Source organism: Nestor notabilis, unplaced genomic scaffold (assembly GCF_000696875.1).
Source record: "Nestor notabilis isolate BGI_N333 unplaced genomic scaffold, ASM69687v1 scaffold35481, whole genome shotgun sequence".
In the NCBI taxonomy this organism is placed as follows: Eukaryota; Metazoa; Chordata; class Aves; order Psittaciformes; family Psittacidae; genus Nestor; species Nestor notabilis.
In genome coordinates, this window is record NW_009913958.1 from 13,570 (window position 1) to 32,295 (window position 18,726).

The following is an 18,726-nucleotide window of genomic DNA, read 5'->3' on the forward strand; positions in this document are numbered from 1 at the left end:
CGGCCCCCCCTCCCCCGGCTCGGGGCAGCGCTGGCTGCGGGAATATTCCCATTTCAAGAGTGCCACCTCGTGGGCTGCCCTGTCGCGATTCCTGCAGAGCCTCTCGCAACACAACCCAGGTAACATCGGACGAGACGAAAAACAAACGGGATTTGTCATGAGTATAAACGCCGGAATAAATACCGAGGAAAGAACTGTGCCTATTTAAAAGCGAGAAGCCGATTCTCTTCCCTTTCCCACACACCATCCACACAAGCTGTTATGGCTGAGGAACGCAGGCGGTCACTTCCGCACTTACCTTCGTTATTTCTTCAGAAGCCTTCTCAAAGTCCTGCACAGTTCTACAGTAAAATCCTATCGTGCAGCTCGGATCCATCTTTTTGAATGACATCTTTTTGGGAGAAGGACAGTGGAATGACTGCGAGTATCAAGATTACAAAAACATAAAAGACACTGTTAAGGTTGAGAATGGTTCAGACCAACGTATTTACTTGGTTTTCCACCAACACCTTTACCACACAACCCCCTGTATCACCCGAATTAAAACCCAGCACACACTTTAGAAGTCATTTCTCCCATCACCACCCCCCTCAAATACTGAAGTAATTCCACTCTTCTCCACATGCATAAAGCCTCCTGCTGTTTATGCTGCATTCCCCAAACTTGCACACACCACCGTGTTAGTTTGAATCTGTCAAAGGTCTGCGGCTCCGAGCGGTACTTTATGAATATTCCCAAGGCAGAGGAGGAGAATGCTCTTCTGCAAATTGAATTTGTAACAGCTTTTGCACTATCTTACTGCTTTACTACCACCGCCCATTGCCCCTTTCCCTCCCCCAGCCTCTGTAAAAGAGACATCATGGAATAAACCAACCTCATAGGTTTTCCTTCAGGAAGTAAAATGGGTTAAAAAACCCCACGAAAGCAAAACCCACATTACAATAATCCACTAGTAAGGAATAAAACAAACAACATGCTCTGCTTTATAAATGTTTTTTTCCTAACGTGAAATCTCTTTTCATGACAGATGATGCTCTGACAGTGCTGTGAACTGATACTATCAGCAGCCATGCTATAAGGGAAAGAAAACAAAACAAAAACCTCTTCCCCACACTCCTCATTCACAGTTTATGACAGAAATGTAAGTATATGCCGACTACCCCGATTCTGTGCGTGGTTATGACAGAACTGTAGTTTGGTGAAGCTCACTGCTGAATACCTGACATTATTTAGTCACCACTGCCTGTCTCTCCAAGGCTGTGAGTCCTTTTTATTCTGCTCCTAACACACAGGACTACCCCATCATCCTGCCTCTATCAAACCCCAGCAATCCTGCTGCAGCAGCTCAGTAACAACCACTAACACACCCCATCTGCACTGCAACGGGTTCTGTTTCCCTGAACTTCCCCCAGTGACCAATACTCTCTGGTGAATATTCCGTGCTGTTTCCTTCCACACTGACACATAAGCTGTGTTCAGCTCAGGCATCTCCTGGCTCAGCACAGGACCAGGACAGAGCAATGCAGATGATTTCTTACCACACCACCACTGTGCTTCCTCTACGAGAGATTAACAAGTTACAATCTAATTTGGCTATGGCAACCCCTGACAGCTAACAACAAGCAGTCTGTGGATTAGAAACTCATTTTATCTTCTTTTTTCCCCCCAATCAGGAAAGTCAATCTGTAGAAGATGACAGCACTGGTTTACCCAACCTGAGCCTGTCAGTGTAATAGTTTTACATATGGAAATATATTGTTGTTTACTTGTGATTACAAACCTGAGAGGTATTTCTATTAAACCTCTGCTAAAAAATAATAGAAGCAAAGATGAGAAGTACTATTTCTACACGACTGATTTCAGTCACTGTTTTCTCTCTTAATTTTCTTCAAATTTTACATGCAGAAACTGTATTTTGAATATTCATTCCTGTGTCATGGAACACATAAATCAGACCCTGCCTTACAGATCCCATTTCAGCAACAGCACAGTAACCACAGTTGTGCTGGACTGTTGAGGGCAGTTCTCCTCACGCTGCACAAATCACTGTTCAACAAAGAAGTGGGTAGGCTTTTATTTTCTCTTCACTCCTCCAAACAAATGGATTCTGGAAGCCAATACAGAGTGGATTGATTTCCAACTTATTCTGGACAATTTGTCAATTTTGAAAATACTCCCTACAGATAAATCTAACGAGCAACTATCCACACTAAGAAAGCAATTTCTGTTTACTTTTGACATTTCTGGACAAAGATATAATACTATTAAATGCACTAAGCATTAAATTGCAATATATTTTCTGTCTGCAGAAAAGCATTAGGATGCGATCAAGCCAAGCTGGCAGCTCACAGACCTTCAAAATACATTTTAAAACATGATTAGTATTTGGAAATTCATATTAATGCAGCTGCAGCACAAACTGGACAATTAGTCACAGGAACAGAAACCAGGAAGATGTGTATTGTTTGTAGTTTGGCCACTGTGCTATGGTGTGACCTTAAGGAAGTCACTGTAGCTCTGGTTCTTTGTGCTCTTCCCGTCTTTTGTCTCCTTTACCCAACTGAACTGTAAAATCCTCAGAGAAGGCACTGTATTTTACTACAGTTATTAGCATAAAGGAGCAAGGATCTTGGTTATAATCCCTGGCTGCTGCTGCAATACAAATAGGTAGAGCTGGGACTCACCAACTCTTCTTCCAAATATCTCTATGGGGTAAATCTAAAGGCATCTCTACACAAGGAAAGTTCCTGTCTAGGATATTTCTGATACGTTTTGCTGCCATGTTCCTTTTTTATTTCAGAACCTTCTCATTTCCTAGAGAACCTTACACTTCTGTATTACATGTCACACTAATTAAAACATCTTGTAAAGCACTAATACTGAAAAATACAGAGTGCTTGCTTTAAGTCAGCAGTTGGATTTGACATTAGCCCTGTGTAAGTCCTCTGATGTATATAAGTTCTCTTCCTAAATACTATTTGATGGTATTTTGATCAAGGTGGTGTGATCAATGTTTGTTAACGCATCTTTCTTCTCATGGTGACAACAGACAGGACCACTGCAGTTCCCTGTTCTCGGTTTAAGTTTATTTAAATGCATTATGTTGTTTCTGAAGCAGTTTCCATGTCTAGGAGGTTACTTCACAGAACAGAGGGCACGATGAACCACTACTAATAACCTACTGTTCTAGAGCAGTTGATGCTGCCCGAAGCAGTGGAAGCACCCAAGATTGTTTCTACACTGAATGGAGAGTTGCTCCAAAGAGGATGGAAGCTGGACACAAGACCAGGAAGGAGAGTCTGTATGGATGGCACCAAGCATGTCTACTGTGAGTACTGTGGTTGTTGAACACTTACTTCTGCAACTGGTAATGTTTTCCCATGATACTTGCATATCAAGTTCTTCAATAACCTCCTTTAGCTCTATTTTCAATGCAACTTATTTGGCAAGAGGTTAAAGTAAAGATGAACACCTCTTCCCACCCCCAAAAAACAAGCATGATTTTTAAGACCCAGGCATAGCCTAAAACGATGCATTCGCTACCTCTAGATGAACCCAGCAACTCATGGCCAAGAAAGGGGCTGGGGGGGAGGGAAAGAAAGCACAAACACAGCACCTACACCTTCAGACCTGTCAGTTTCTTGGAAACTACCATTCCATAAAAATAATAGTAATAAAACATCTTAAACAGTTCGGAAGAGTTGAGTAAAACTCATCTACTCAACCACAAACCTCACTGAGAAGCCTTGTATGAAGCTAAAAAAGTGACCTACAAAGTTGTTAGGAGCAAAAGCTACATATATAAAAAATACCCAGTTCCTAGATAAAGAAGTGGCAGGTAAAGCTATAGGAACCCTGGTTCCAAACTGACAACAGGCTCTTTACTATTAACTACTACAGTAATTCTCTCCATGATGTTGACTGCAACTTGAATTCAAACTAAACCAAAATAAACATTACCAAAAGGCAAACTAACAAAATCAAATCCAATTAACTCAGGTTTAAGAGCTCCAAATATTGCCTGTTTTCTTTAACGGAAAATTACTTAGATGAAGCAATGATCTGGTTTTGAGGTTTTCTGATCATTATAAAGAAACAGACAAAGATTAATGAAGTAAAAATTAAACCCCCATATTGAGTTTTTAACCTCTGGTCATTTTTGTTGATTATAGGCCTATAAAGAAGGGCAGGACTTTGATAAATAACACATAACTGTAAAACCATAAAGATGCAGCCAGCTAGTACATCTCTAAATAATTAGTGTATGATTCATATGGGAAGAAAACAGTGCCAGGTCTATATCCATACTACCTCAAGAGGGAAATCCTTTATGCTGACATCTACAAAAGATTGGCAGTAATGAGGATCCATGTAAATCAAACTGTCATCTACAAGGACAAAACAGAAGACAAGTAATTCAAAAAACACCTTATTATTACACTGCTTACAATCCAATTTCTATGCAGAACAGCTGAAAAAAAAAAGCAAGCCAGCAAGTAACTGCTTGCCAGGCTGATATTCATTGACTGAAGCAGAGGTTTTTGCAGGACAGATTAACTTTTGCATAATCAAATATGCTTGTATAAGCAGAATTTTTATAAAGTGATGAGACTGTCATTTAATTTTTGGTCATAAAATTACTTTTACAAACACACAATTATATTCTGGAGTTTGCAGATGAAAAATGTATTGTGCTACTTCATCCTGACAGGAAGAATATATTGCTTGTCATTTAAGCATCAACTAACAGCACTTAAACTACTAAAAAGTAAATATGTAAATAAGAACTGCCAGATAGGAACAGCAAACGCTCCTCAAGTTTGGTGAAACAGATAAATTATGCCTTGTTTATGCAACAAGGGAAATTAAATGTACATTTTACGGAATCCAATTACTATATGGGGTAAATGACAAATGACTGGACTTGGGTAGATATGATGAATTAATAAGGTACTCATTTTGCTATTTTAATCATGCTATTTCCCACTGGTTCAGTATTAACTTCCCAACTCTGAAAGAAAAACATTGAAAAGACATAACAGATTAAAACACTAACCTTGAAATCCAGCAAAGTAATACGACTGCTTGGGTTTGCCACCAATAATACCAACACAATACTCCAGGCTTAAAATTCCCTACAAGAAGAACGTTAAATAATTAGGACAGTGCTAAACAGAGTAAATATTAAACTGAATTAAAACCCCTGTTGTTTTTTTACTGGTTTTAGGCAAGCAGCTTTTTTTTCTTTATAAAGAACGATTTGACTTGCTGGGGCTTGACTCAGCTTTAAACCGACCAAAGTGAAAATACCACCAGATAGTCCAGATAAAGCCCTCCATGAGATGCACATACATTGAGAGAATGGGCAGTGTCGTTTCCTGGGAGAAGACAAAACAATGCCACACATATTGAGCCCAGGTTGCTTAATCAAAAGGTATCAAGCATTCAGATTTCCAGAGTTCACATACATTTACATTCCCTGCGCCCTGAGGGTCTCTCTTCTTCTGCATTCAAATGCAGAAGTCTGTCTAGAGTATGAACTTTGACATCACAGGGAGAAATGCCAGCTGAAGCAAGAGTAATTACAAGATACAGCTCCAAGAACAACAGCCCAAAGTATGGGAGGAGAGACAGACATACAGCAGACAAGCCCCATAAATCTCACTGGATGTTGACTGTGAGGGTGGAGGAATCAGAACCATCGGTATGTAGTGACTTGGAGAAAGAGGTGTTACAAATACACCTACCAGGATTTAAAGAGGAACATGGAGTGAAATACAGGAATCATTTCAGTCTGGAGGTGTAGTAACATACTCCTCCACCCACAGCAAAGCTAGGAGCCACTAGCGACAGAAAGTTGGGATATCAGCTGCGGGCTGCAGTCACACCAGTGCTGCCAGCATCCTTCTGCTCATTAGAAGAGTTGGCTTCTGTCTGTGCTGGCACACACACATTGCAGACTTACTACATTAGAAAGTGCTGATTTTAGGGATATACCCTTCTAGTGCTAGGGAGGATTTACCTGTATACACCCAGTTCTGTCAAGGCAAGAACATTTCAGTAGCTTAACTGACTGAAATTCCTCTTTCTGTGACTGTTCAGTCTTGGAATAACAGAGTTCTCCACTAGTTATCCCACCAGCTCCAACACTGAACACTTTGGAAAGCTGAGCCCAACTGTTTTAATGCAACTGAAGCCCAAGACCACCAAATACTCTGAAAACTGAACAGGCCTTAAATGTCCATAAGTCACAGTGGTTTTCTTGTGGCACTTGACAAATGTTGGGCCCAAAAACTTGGATGCTGGTCCAACCTGGGACAGCAAGCCAGAAGATTATCAGTTGAGCTAAAGTGAAATCTTCATTAGCTGGCAGTCATATCTGTATCCTCTCCTCTAACAGATCAACCATTAAAAGTATAAACATTACATTATCGTAAGTAGAGAAAATTTCTCTCAATAAAATGATTGATATTTCATGTACTAATCAGACCAAACCTTCTTGAGATAAAATTTTCCCTGCTTAGGCAATGATAAAGTAATGTAACGTAACAAAAACTACTGTGCTCCTCACCTCAAATGCTAACAAAGTGAACTTCAGTGTGGTTTATGCAGGTGAAGAGAAGGTGCTGCTTAATTAAAATAGGAATGAGAAGGGGTTTTTAGCTCCTCAGTGGCTTAAGAGTTACAGAACATTCAGGCAGATCAGAGGCTGGAAGAGCTGAGGACACGTCCTCTGCCAGTGAAACAGAAGGGAGCAAAGCTACTTGGAGTAATGAATAACTGTTTAATCTATGGGAAGTTTCTTGTAAAAGTGAATTATAAAAAATTTATCCATTTTCATCCATAAATATAAAATCCTTTGTAAAAATCACCTCTTATACTACATTCTCAAATCTGCATTTTTAACTTAAATCCAGACCCCAAGAAATTCAGTCACTTCTTATGAACAGTCAAGATAGAGACTGGAGTGACGAATAGATGCAATTGAAAGCCCTCTTATCACAGCCTCCATTCCCAGACTGCTAAAGGCACTACCAGGCTTGGTAAATGAGCAGCAAAGCCAGTTGTGAGGCAAACCAGGATACTGTGACTGTGCTATGAACCCCAGTGCCACGCAAACGTGTTGTGCTCTGGCAAAAGAGTGGCTTTGAGAGTAAACTGAGAAAGCCTCTGCAGGGTGGAACTAGAACTAGCCACAGATACTCATCAGTACTAAAACTGCTAGCTCACAAATGAAGGTACTATGTGTTTTTCTGGACCTGACTGATTGAAAGGCTTCTTTGCAGTTAACACTGAAGTAGTAGTTGCAGGTCATGTCTGAGCCCACAGGCTTTATCGTAACTGTCTCAGAATTCATCAGAAAAGAACTAAAACTTTTTCAAAACCAACAGTCTGAAAATATAAGGAAAAGAATCAGGTAAGAAACACAATTTAATTGTTCATCCCTTAAGTAAAAGGCTTCATCACTCCATCTCCCCATGCCATTAAAAACCCCATGTTTCCATGAAACCTTACAGGGAAGAGACAGTCATTAAAATAGAAGAGCTGTAGACTCAGATTTTGTTCATGCTGCTACATTGTGGCCTTTTAAAAATGACACCAAGAATTTAAAGAATTTAAACAGCAGCATAGAAAATGTGAGAGCAGGAGGGGTAAGAGAACAATCTCTTCCCTAAGAGAAGTATCCCTGTGCTCAAGAGGTAGGATTACAGAACTTCCGGTGTTAGCACCATATGCAGAACCTCAGCTGACAAGAAGGACAGCACAGACCTTCCTCCTCTCTGCTTTCTCCTTGAGTTTCACTTTCTTCCAGATCATTTTTATTTGTGGTAACCGCTTGCTACTCCTGCATCACAACCCTTAGAAACATTCATCCTAATGTCCAGATAGTGACAGAGCACTTGAAATAGTGACTAAAGATAGAAAAAATTGCTATCCCCTCTCTAAAGGGGGAAAAAAAAGACAAAAGAAAAGGGAGGAACAGACAAGCAACAACCTTAAACCACCTGACATTTAACAAAGTAAGAAACAGAAGAAGGAATTTGGTATATTTGTATTTTTAAATGCTGGCTGATGCTTAGTTACATATGCCATTAGAGTGGTGCTATATTAAATTACCACTTGTAATTCAAGCCAGTGCATTAATGTCTTCTCAGGTAGCTACTTCAAGAGCAGGAGAGTTATCACTGCTTCACCAAGGGACATCATGTGCTCTGCAATTACGTCTGATCTTGTAATAGGGAATTTTAAAATCTGTAAAGTCAAACTTTACAACCTTCAACTGTAAAATCACCACCACACATTTAATAGGGACAAGATTACCATCATGAAGCCGCTTTTCATATCGCCTCGTGTGAAAAATGATTGAACTCTCATTTCATACCTTTACAAACTCTAAGTAGTCCATGTTTGTTCTCTCTCCACCCAGCCGCACAGGAACTAATACAATTACAGCTTTTGTGTCTGCTTTTCCAGAATCCACAGGAGAACACTGTCTGTCAATAACATCTGAACTGTAGACTGAAAGGAGACACACAAATATTAATACTTAAAACACAACCGCTTTGACAAAGACACAGCTACAACATGTCAGCACTTGGTCTGACAAACTAAACCTGCAGTCCTTCAACATCTTACTGTCCTCCTGAAACGTAACTGCCGAGTGACTGATTCAAACCAACCAGTGTTAAGCCTCCTTATTTTCAGCAGTATTTTGCAGACTGGTAATCTGCTACTGCTGAGGCAAGGTACATTGTGAAGGAAATGCAGAAGAGGGAGGTTAGGAGAAAGCCAATAAATATTTATTCACTTCATTTAAACAATTTCTAAAAGGAGTAATTTAAAATTTGGAAGCCTATAATTAACAGAAACATCTGCATGTTAAAAGACAGTAATTGATTTTAATAATTACTCGAGAGTTCACTGTGTAAAGTTAACACAACACAGTCACTGAAAACGAGTGAAGAAGAATCATGTAGTATTATTGCTTACTCCCTCCAAACTGAGATGTGAAAATCATCACCAGAACAAAGAAGTGAAAAGTTAATTCCCCAGGGATGCCAGTCTCATCTGTCCTATCTCCAGATCAGCTACGACATAACTCAAGTTTCTAGCAGCTAAACGTGGTTACTGAAGGAATACATTGTGCTTAGATTTAATCATTACTGTAAAGTTCCACCACACATTCAGTTTATCTTGTCATCATTTTCTTCTCCTGAACATCCTGAGGTCTAAGCATCTCTGCCCGTTACCGAGGAGTTAAAATGCCATGGGGGAGCAGAAAACATGTTACCACCGACTGGGGTTCACCCGTCTGCTCACATCTTTGAGCTCCAAGCAAAAATGACTTCTTACTAGCCTAAGACTGGTGGAATGGGTTTTTTTTTCACTAGAAAAATAGGTAGAACAGAATCTTGTAATGCAAAAGACCAACAAAATGTAGCTAACAAATCTAACTGAAGTATTTTTCACTTGTTTGGTTGGGTTTTGGGGGTTAATTTTAGTAAGATATGGAAGTTTTTTACTAGTTTATTGCTAAAACAACGTTGAAACAAGTACAAAACAGATTATCAACTGATTTAAATGGAAAATAAAAAGCTACAACAGGCAGATTGTCAGGAAAAGTTATCTTGATGGATTTGGAATTCCACTGTAAGACACAAACAAGCAATGTACAAAGCTTTCAAGCTCTGGTATCTGATTCTCAAAGAGAACAAACATTGCATGTATCAAGAACCCCTTTGTCTACATAATCTCAGTTATGTGGATCCATTTCTGAGTTTATTTTTCTCCTCTAGAGCTCTATTGTTAAGTGCTTACTGAAAGGCATAAAAAGCATCTAAAATGTTTGCAGAACTCCACCCGATCACAACATTTACCTGTACAATCCTGAGCAACATAGACTGTTACTCCTTGTAGCTCAGGGTCTCTTGCTTCTTCAACAGCTTTTCTAAGTACAAACACAAAACTATTTAACTCATCTCTGACTTTAAATAAATTAACAGTGAATAAACAGAAATTAGTTGATTTTTAGAAACAGGCTGGGTTTCATTGTTGTTGGGAGTTTTGGTTTGGGGTTTTCTGGTGGGTTTTTGTGGAATCCAGTGTATATGGCAATATGTTTTTCCCCAAGCAAAGACAACGATATCTGACCATTTAGGAGAAACAATGAAAACCACCCAAACAAGCCCAAAGCATCACATTAACTTCCAATGAAATTCATATTCACTACATAACTTCTGCTTATAACAATTTTCTGTCACATATTTTGATCTAATAAAGGCTAAATTTGCTGACCAAAATACTCTTTTCAACTCGATAGGTCTCTTTAGTTGACCTCAGTTCATGTAACCAGCCACAAATAAGCTTCTCATGTCTGTGGACAGCAAAGTTAGCACATAAAAAGCTGCGAGGTTTCACCAAAACTTTCAGAAAGGCAATTGCAATATCAGGCCATCCTCAAAAGAGTAAGAGTAATGGAGCTAAAAACCAAGAAGAAAATCTATGTCCATAGTCTGAAGCATGATCATCAATCAAGGACAACGTTTGTAAAGAAATTAAATTGTTCACAATAGAAGATTAGCCTTTGACTTCACAATACAGGCTTGCATTAAATGGTCACTACCCTTTTATTTCCCAGTATATTTTGAGGAACCATCTAATACAGTCATTCAAGTTATGAGAGCACTGTACATTGTTAGTACTGCTCTAAGAGGGGAGGGAGATCCAGGAAAGGAAACCTTTGCAGTGTTAGAGATCACTCTGTTAACTTCTGGATCACATCCCTCCCTGCTCCCTTTAGGTAAAGAAGCTACTGCAATTTAAAGGAAGCAAAAAGAATTCCGTTTCTACCATAAGAAAAAAAAAAAAAGAGGAAAACACATAAATAATACTAACTTCTTGCATCATTGTATGCATTTGCATGTATGCACATATACACCTGATTATTTCAGTACAGGTTCACTTCAGATTAATGTACTTTTATCCTAAATACCAGATTCAGCTATTCACATATATAGAGAGAAAGATAAATAGATGAACTTTGGCGTCTGCTGCTTAAATGACTTACTAGTGATTGAGTTTAGAGGTAAACTGGAATCCACTAAGAACATCAGCATATATATAAAGAAAATTAAAACAAAACAAAAGGCAATATTCAAGGAAATGGCAAATAAGATGGAAAAATTTGACTTTTTTTTTGAACCACACTGAATGTCACAGCCCCTTTATTTTTACTGTGAGGTAATTATAATATTAATAGTCCCATACATTTACAGTTTCACAAGAATTTGATGTGTGCAAAGAAATGCTGAAAACATCAATTTTAGCTCTGACATTTCATTACACTATCAGTACATTACAGCCCCCAGGTTACAGTGTAAAAAAAAGGGGATTTCTAATGTTATGCATGTTCCAAGGTTGAAAGAGTGGTTAGTTTTTAGAACATTTCATTAAATGCAGCTCCACTTAAAAGCCTGGGTTTGGAAGAGACATGTGGGACTTCTGCTGCCTAAAGTGCAGGAAAACAGGAATGTCTGTTTTCTCTCCTGAAATAAGATTGAACAACAGCTCAGAGTTCAGATCCTGCACCCACTGCTATTTCCCTTCCTCCCTCTGAAAAACCTCTGCTAATAAGGACATTTTACAAAGCCCATAATGAACAGTTAGATGCTCAATTAAGCTGAAGTAATCTCATGACACTTGGAAATGCTTCTCCTGTAACGTGTAACAACAAATCCAGGTATTTTACCTTAAAATGTGTGCAACAACCGCAGGCCCATACCAATCTCCAGCAATTTTCCCGGACTTCTTTCCATATTCTATTAGCTGATGTAAGCCAAAAGCTGCCAGCGGATAGTCGCCAAACCAAGAAATTATTTTTCTGTGATAAACTTCATTTCTCCTTTCACTGTCATCACAGTTTCTCTTTAATGTTCCCCGATGATGATTTGACAGGATCTTGGGTTCTCTTTCTGCTGTAAGCGATGCTTCAAATGATGCTGTCAGCTTCTTCACTGTGTGGGCTGTCCACGATTCAGAATCCGAATTGTCAACATCCAACGCATCTGGCCAGACCCAGGCTGCAGCAAGGAATGTTCAGAGGCATATTAGGCTTTATATTAACTTTTGGGTATAAAGAGCAAAGCACATTCCTTCCTTCCTTCCTCCCCCATGTTCCTTAAACTAAGAATATGTAATTTACATACTGAGATGCAAATGTCAGTGTTAAAATGTAAACAAAGAATTCAAGTGGAGTATGATTTGCTTTTATCTGCTCCTGAACGACAGGTGAAATGAAATCCTAACAGCGTAAATTGCTAACAAATGGACTAAGATAGAGGTCAGATTCCATGATCCCAGTCAGTTAAATATGCAAGATGTACCTGATTACAAGGCACAGGTTACAACTATCTTACCTATAAAAGCACCAGCTAAAAAGAGCTTTATCCACATCAAGCAAGAAGTTTCAAAAGCTGTTTTTAATTCTTCTGCTTTGTCAGTTATTAAGAGCAAATAAGCAAACCTGAGGAATTATTCATGTAAAACCAAACACCTCTTCCTGGCAAAATGACAAAACAGATCAGCACAAATACAAGATTTCTTCCCTAAATCTGTGAATGCTTTACCAGGATTAACGACAAACTTATTTAAGTATCAGCACAGCACCTACAGCCTGCATTTCCAGCTGAAGGTTTCTCTGACAACGAATGCATCCTGCACACGGTGTTCCTCCTCCTGCATAATGGTGGCTCAGCATGTCTAGAAAACAGCAATGCTTCCCTTGTCAGATGACTGAAAGTCTCTCCCACAACTTCAAACAACTACTTGCAACACAGAGCACCTGAGGAAACCTCTGAAACACAGCGGGTGTCCTGTTAGAGCAGAACACACCCTGAAGGTCCATAATAAACATTCCAGAAGGCAAGGGGAAGGCTGCCACATGCAAGCAAGGAACAAACCCTACAGATGAGGTGCTTTTGTTCAGTGAGCCACGTTTGGGTAAGCTCCTGAAGGCTCCGAAAACTGCCATTACAGCTGGAAGAGGGGCCTTTTCTGACAGAGAGCAAGAGCTGCAGCCTTCCTTGTAACTGATACTGAAGAATCCATGTAAAAGTCTTTGAGAAAGAGAAAGCATAGGGGCAACTATATTTTAATTCTAAAATCTAATTTAGGGCTCCAATAATGTGACAAGTATTGCTGGTTATAGTCATAATCCATGTCACCCACACTTCTATAGTGTGGCAACCACCCTGCACCAGTGCCTTTTACCACAAGTGGCACTCCTCCACGAAACCTCATGTTCATTTTTCATTGCAGACCCAGGCAGATGCATGTGTAAGCTCAGTATAACAACATCACAGCCCTTGCTATTCCTGTACTGGAATTCCTTAGATATCAGGCAGAAGTTCTTCCCTGTGAGGGTGCTGAGGCGCTGGCACAGGGTGCCCAGAGAAGCTGTGGCTGCCCCATGCCTGGCAGTGTTCAAGGCCAGGTTGGACACAGGGGCTTGGAGCAACCTGCTCTAGTGGAAGGTGTCCCTGCCCGGGGCAGGGGTTGGAGCTGGAGGAGCTTAAGGTCCCTTCCAACCTAATCCATTCGGTGATTCTATGATACTGTGAGTTTCAAATTTAAGTCAGTGTTTAAGCACAAGCATTTCAAAGTAAAACCTACCAGCACCTTATTACTGACAATAAAAACTCATTTACAACATCATTCAACAATATCTGGAACATTCCACATAGCACTGGAAGGGTAAGTATTCCAGCCAGTAAATGCAGTCAAGTTTTGCTTTGTAACAGAAACAATACCATTAAACTATAATGAAAACATCTCTGGGAAAAGAGGAAACAGCGATGAAAAACTTCATGCAAACACTTAAATGTGTTTCAAAAGCTACCCAGACCTCATAAAAAGCTTTCCAAAAGATAATTCACCAGCTGTCAGAAGAGTAGGTGATGGGAAAAGTAGTCCAGAAAGACCATACATATTCCATTTTTCTATGCATTTGGATTGCCACAGAAACACTAGCACTCTGGAATCACCAAATCACTTCCCAAAATAGGATGCATGGGGGACAGTGCAAAGAATTCTTTGTACCCACAGATTCTAAAGATATAAACCTGGGGCTTTTTTATTTGGGGTTACTTCAGAATGAGCCATTACACATTCCTACTCGCAGGTAGTGTTCTGATCAGGTTTTATATTTAAGGGATTTGTGTTCTCAGCAGAAGTATTTTCATATATTTTGGTATTTGCAGTCAGTTGAAAGGGATAATGAATGTTTTATGACTTAAATATCTACAGCAAAAGGAACATAAGCCAATCTGACAGCTCGGTCCTGACACTGCCAAGAAAGAAGACTTTGTGATGCAGCTGGTTTGGGACCATGTTCACAGCTTACATCATATTTGCACAGTAAAGTACAAAGCATCATCAAAACAGGCTTTCAGAACCATCTTCTACTCAAGTGCTCCTGGGATCCAACAAATGGCTGAGTAAACAATACACTGTATTCTCTCCTGTTTCACACGCCTGGGTGGCTTCAGGCCCACGTCCTGGATCATTCTGACAAGTTGTGGTGACAGAGGACACAACCGATTGTTTGAAAGGGGCAATGTGGTAGATGATGAAAGGGATTGAGAAGAGGATGGAAAGAAGAGGTGGTTGACTACAGAGAACCAAAAATGCCTCTACACAGGACATGGCTCAACTTGGAATGGGGAGGGCGTGCATGTTTTCTTTGCCTTTGAAAGCAGAAAGTGTTGCAAGTCTCCTGAAGATACTTCTTTCAAACAGCTATGACTAAGAGAGTATTTTGAGATAGACAATGATAAGGAAAAAAGGGAAGTTCCTCTGTAAGTATGGGAGGGGAGAGGAAAGGGAAGAAACGAAAGAGTGAAAATTTCAACACAAAGAATGATGTATTGAAGTTAGATTAGAATCCTTCTATTAACTCAATATATTAATACTAGAAGTTGAATAATGCACAGCTTTAAAACTGATAAAAGAACATCACTTTTGCCATAGCCCACAGCTATGTGCTGCGGAACTCATTTCCACATCTTGAGCTCAAGAAAGGAGCAAGTTTCAAGAGACCTGGATGCCTGCATGGACAATAACAATGTCCAGGGATGGGACCACAATTTTTTGTGGTGTTTCATTTGACAGTTAGCTTCTGTGGAGTTGCCAGTATTTTCCTTTGCTTTGGTATTCCCTTTTTCAGGAATGGAAGAATAGGACAGCCAGATCACTGTTCTGGTGCAATGTGACAATTCCAATGTTAACGAGGAGTCCAGAATCAAACCCAGCTTGCACTTTAGATCTGGGCTACATACAGACCACCACACTGTCTACAGAACACCCATGCTTATCATACAAATAAAGAGATCATCTCTCATAACTTACCTCTACCAAGAAAGTGAAGCATAAGACCTTGAGCCAGCAGCATTTGGCCAGTTCTCAGTGTGCAACCCCAGCCACAGTCTGTTGTCAATGCAGACCCCTTTATCTGAGGAAACTCCTCTCTGTAAGTCAGCCAGATTCTAGAAATGAAATCCTTACGAAACTCCTCAACATTTCCTGAAATCTCCTTGTTGATTTTACCAAAATTGGACCCATCTGTAGAGAGTTCACCAGATTCTGTAAGGCAGAGCACAATTTAAGTTATAACTTAGCATGGAACTTCGGTTATTAGAAGGAAAGTAAAGAACATGCAACTATTATATAAGAAAACAGGCCAAACTTGCAAAAAGAAATGATTGCTTCAAATACAAGAAAGGAAAATTGCAATATGACATAATTGAAATGTGCCAGCTGAAAAAAGAGAATAGATAAATTACAGGACTAATATTTACAGAAACAAGAAGACTTCAGTGTAAAAGCTGAATAAAGCAGGTTAGGATGGTTTGCATTAGTGGTGATGGTGGACATCTAAATAAGCATTCCCTAGGCTTTCCAGATTTACATTTTGAATGTGGTAACTGTTAATGACAGGTTTTGTAGAAGATTACAAATATCTTCACAGAGCTCCTGGTGAATGAGACTGGAATGAGTTAAGTGCTATGTACATACCATCAGTTTTGAAGTGGTAACATTTTCCCAGCAAAAAGACTGGAGAGTTTCTGCTGAAGTAAGTTTTTGTTTTCAACACCCAACCTAAAATAGAAAGAAATACAAATTTGTGACTGACATATTCCAAAAAGGAACTGCTAACAGCACCTGGTTAAGCCAAAGATAACCCCCACTGAGGGGAATACAGAGAAAATATACTGATTTTGGGGTTTGTTTTTATAAATAACAAGAAGTTTCACAGTGCTTCAAAACACGGCTTAGAGTAATGACGTTATTCATATGTGTCTGTCAGATTGTTAATACTGCACAGGAATTGTTAGGATACAAAATGCTAAAACTGAGCTCTAGTTGCTTTGTCTCTATTGTGAATTCATTACTGCATAGTTTGATTCTGCAAGGTTTCCAACTCCTATAGTAACATACAGTAAGCTTCACGTATGACCAATGAAAATGCCTGAAGCGTGCAGCTCTTCCTATAGTATTAAACATTCTTCATCACAAAATTAAATTGCAGATTTCAGACACAAAAAGGGGGAGTATAATATGCTACACAAACTCAAAAGGCCAGAATTCAGCTTTTAGGTTTCGACAATGTCCACAAAGAGTAGCTTTTTCACTTAAGTCTAAATCTTAGGGTCTTTAATATCCTAATCCACAGAGCTGCTTGAACTTTTCCTATCACATATGGGGTGCAATGACTATCATTCCCCTTCAGCCATGTGGCAGCCCTAAAGAAAGTAGAAGAAAAGTATCCCTTCCTCTTGCCAGAGAGCTCCAAGGCTCAGTTACAAGAATTAACAAAATCTATCAGAAACCTGGTGGTAAATCTGAGCAACCTCAGCCCTATAGGGAAAGTAGAAAAATGAAGTTTAAGGACAGGTTAGTAAAGGGCACACTTGAAAATCTGGTTGCTTGTAAACAAATCACTGATGTTCAACTGTGGAAAAGTGTGTTACTCAAGTGTGTGATTCTTCAGTGGAGTTTGTACTTCACATATCACCCTATTTTTTCCAGAAAAGTACATATAAAACTAGTAACAATAAAAATCTTTGCTTCAGATGATTCCATATTAACCCTTCTTTAGAAGACTCTGCAAAATTAGTCATTTACATAATTTACTGCTTTCAAAAGTCATTTACAAAGAAATTATGAACATTTATTTGAAAAAATAAAAGCTAAAGAAGTTTGTTTACTTGAGCTATTTATGGGATCAATGTAAAAATGGCTTCAAGGGCCATACTGCATTTTTATTATTAATATTAGTGAAGTTTCTGAATCATACTCCCATTCATGTCAACAGGAACCTCCCATCCATGTCAACGGAGACAGGATCTTCCCATACACCGTTTCACTTACTGTATTTCATGTTGTGCCATGCAGACATAAACTTTGATTTTATCTTTTCTACTTCATCTGTCCCTGTGGCCTCCATATTCAAATGCTAGAGACAAAGCCATCGCTGTCTTGTAAGACGTTCAATTCTGCTACTGTAAAAACAAGATAGAAACACATCCATGGGCACGAAGAACACAGGGTATAGTATCACCACCAGCCCACTTCAGTACTTAAACCTAACATGGCCAGAACAGTAATAAACTTGCAGATTCCTTCACTACCAAGGACTGAGAAACAATCGCAGATTCCATGAATAAGTAATAAAATAATTTAATTCCAAATATACACCAATAAAATTACTACACAAAGCTAAATAAAATATAATGTTCTCCAACAGCTCTCTATTGCACAACAAACTGATGTAGAGCATATAACCTGTGCTAGTATAAGAGTACACTCATTTAACTGGCAGTGAAATGAAGAGCTAAGGTGAATTTCACTAAATAGAATAGATGCTCTTCTGCTTAGTAGAATAAGCACTTTTGGTTTTGCCAAATCAGGGGTCTGGAGCACCTATAAAGCAATCTCAGTTTGAAGAACAGCACTGGCTTCAGATTTCTAATCAAGAATTTTCTAAGCTAAAGTTCACAGGCATTGGAGAAATTGAGAGACAAAAGCACAAGATGTTTAGCTCTACATGTGCAAGGCAGAAAATGTGCAGTACTGGAAACATACGTAGTAACAGTGACACGATGTTGCACAGAATTAATGTGCTAGAGAGATAACCTCAAAAGATTGTTAGAATAGTGTCATAAAACCCGTGTTTACTTCACATCTCTTCTAATTATCACTTGCAGTGCATAAAAAGGCTCTCTCCTGATTTGATCATGTTGTCTACATTAGTCCAGCTGTATCACAGGAATGAGAGTGGTAAAATAGTGCTAGAAAACATCACAGTGCAGATTCATTTTACTGCTTATACATTTTCCAAGTGGGGTGGTAGGAGGGAAATGCACTTCTACTGACTTTCTGAACTGCAAGACATTAGGGACGTAACCTTAAAAGCAACATAAATTGGTAGTAATACAGAAACATTATATACTTTATCCCTGTTTCTAAGAAATCCAAGAAAATGGGACAGAACTTCCTCTGTAGTCCACCCGCACCATTTGAAACAGGATGTTTGCTATTAATTAGGAGAGCTTCCTCAACTGCACGTATTCTATCAATGGTTTGCTTTGAAACAGTTGATAAAGGAGGTTTTCTTGATTATATTTGCATAGATAGCTGAAAACTTCAGAGCTCCTGCTTCACCAGGAC

The 18,726-nt window shown here is 39.2% G+C and overlaps 1 protein-coding gene across 1 annotated transcript in view; it reads right to left on the reverse strand.

Moving 5' to 3' along the window:
* ATG4C (autophagy related 4C, cysteine peptidase) overlaps nucleotides 1-17,561 on the reverse strand; it is a 20,605-nt gene extending 3,044 nt beyond the window's left edge. Inside the window, exons 1-9 of the mRNA XM_010023427.1 lie at nucleotides 17,428-17,561; nucleotides 16,072-16,155; nucleotides 15,406-15,639; nucleotides 11,750-12,080; nucleotides 9,879-9,949; nucleotides 8,384-8,520; nucleotides 5,057-5,135; nucleotides 4,312-4,388; nucleotides 299-418 (exon numbers count right to left, since the gene is read on the reverse strand). Of these exons, the coding sequence (XP_010021729.1) occupies nucleotides 299-418; nucleotides 4,312-4,388; nucleotides 5,057-5,135; nucleotides 8,384-8,520; nucleotides 9,879-9,949; nucleotides 11,750-12,080; nucleotides 15,406-15,639; nucleotides 16,072-16,155; nucleotides 17,428-17,503 (1,209 nt within the window). The 5' untranslated portion in view covers nucleotides 17,504-17,561. The remainder of the gene's footprint in view (nucleotides 1-298; nucleotides 419-4,311; nucleotides 4,389-5,056; nucleotides 5,136-8,383; nucleotides 8,521-9,878; nucleotides 9,950-11,749; nucleotides 12,081-15,405; nucleotides 15,640-16,071; nucleotides 16,156-17,427) is intronic.
* Nucleotides 17,562-18,726: the final 1,165 nt, after the last annotated feature.